The sequence below is a fragment of the Condylura cristata genome, unplaced genomic scaffold (genome assembly GCF_000260355.1).
Source record: "Condylura cristata isolate star-nosed mole 26May11 unplaced genomic scaffold, ConCri1.0 scaffold00109, whole genome shotgun sequence".
Taxonomy (NCBI): Eukaryota; Metazoa; Chordata; class Mammalia; order Eulipotyphla; family Talpidae; genus Condylura; species Condylura cristata.
Window position 1 is genome coordinate 49,588 of NW_004567210.1, and position 1,406 is coordinate 50,993.

At 70.5% G+C, this 1,406-nt stretch overlaps 1 protein-coding gene across 1 annotated transcript in view; it reads left to right on the forward strand.

The window, feature by feature from the left end:
• Positions 1 to 873, forward strand: part of PRSS38 (protease, serine, 38) — a gene marked incomplete at its 3' end in the record, with an annotated part of 12,038 nt that extends 11,165 nt beyond the window's left edge. Inside the window, exon 6 of the mRNA XM_012734924.1 lies at positions 648 to 873. Coding sequence (XP_012590378.1) covers positions 648 to 873 — 226 coding nt within the window. The remainder of the gene's footprint in view (positions 1 to 647) is intronic.
• Positions 874 to 1,406: the final 533 nt, after the last annotated feature.

The window sequence follows — 1,406 nt, forward strand, 5'->3', positions numbered from 1 at the left end:
CGCGGCCCCGGGAACGGGGGGCTGCCCTCGCCGAGGTCCGCGGCGCCCGGGCGGGCAGGGCACCTTGGCGTCTGTGAGCTGGCAAGACAGTGAGTAAAGCAAGTGTCTGTGAAGCCGCGTCCTTGTGCCCCGGGCGGGTCGCTCTGGCAGCGCGGCCTCGGCTGGAGGATGGGGGGGCAGGACGAGGGCGCAGACCCAGCCTGGCCCCGCAGCCGCTGTGGCCCCGATCTGGGAGGCGCCATCAAAGCGCAGGCCGCCGGGCGGGCCGCAGAGGGGTGGCGGGGCTGGGGCCGCGGGGCCGCGCGGAGGGCTGGCTCTGAAAACGTAGCTGGAAGTGGAAAGAAATCACGGCCCTGACCAAAATACAAAACCGCCCGGAAAACAAGAGACGACCAGGGGCCCACGCACTGCCGTCGCAAGGGAGCGTCACTCGGAGCGTCGCTTGCTAGGAGCGAGTCCCTCACCCGGCCTAAGGGCCTAAGAGCTAGAAATAGACGGGTTCGGACCAGAAGCCGGGAAGCGTAGCCCGGTTCCTCCATGCCTCAGTCGGGGCCTCGGACGGGCGTCCTCGAGCCGCCCGACCCCACAGACTGCCCCACTGGGGCAGAGGCTCGGCCAGCTGCACCCACCTTCTTTCTCCAACATAGCACACTGCAGCCAGGCAGGGCGCACCCCGCAGCGTGCGGGCCCGAGGGGGGTCCCCGTGCTGGCTGCCCTGCTCAGCGAGAGCCAGTGGGGGTTTCCGGACATTCAGCCGTTCCGGCCTGGACAAGCTGCGAGTGTGTGGGAAGAGCCTCACGAGGACCCCAGCCAGGAGGCCTTCCTGCGCGCGACACAGCGCGTGTCTGTGGGCGCCGTGCTCCGGGGCGGGGGGTGGGGGTGGGGGGGCCCTGTCTCCGGCCCTCAGCACCCAGGGCCGCGGCCGTCCTTGCGCGGAGGGCCCGTGCGCGTCAGGGTTAGCGGGAAAGCTCGCCGTTGCCCCAAGGTGCCGCGGAGAAGGGGGGAAGCCGGGCTGCAGTGAGCGTGCAACGCGTGCACCTGGCACATGTAGACATGTTGCCCCAAACTGAGAAACAGGACAGGGGTCAGAGCCTGGCGTGGACACTGACCGGACCGCCGCGACGCCCCCGCCCCGTGTCGTCTTCAGTCGGGCGTGGCGCTGTTTGATGACGCTGAAGAAGGGTTGGGTGACGCCGCCTGGCCAGGAGTGACCTCAGGGACCAGCAGGTTAAGCCACGATGAGGGCAAGTGGGGATCCCGCCCCGCGGGAACTCGCCGCGGGGTGTCGGCGGCTTTGGTCTGGCCGGAAAGCAACGCGGCGGCGGTCTGGGCCGCACGCGTGCTGTCCGCGCGTCCCGGCGACACCAGGCAGCAGCCGGGCAGGCCGCCCCAGGACCAGAGCACGG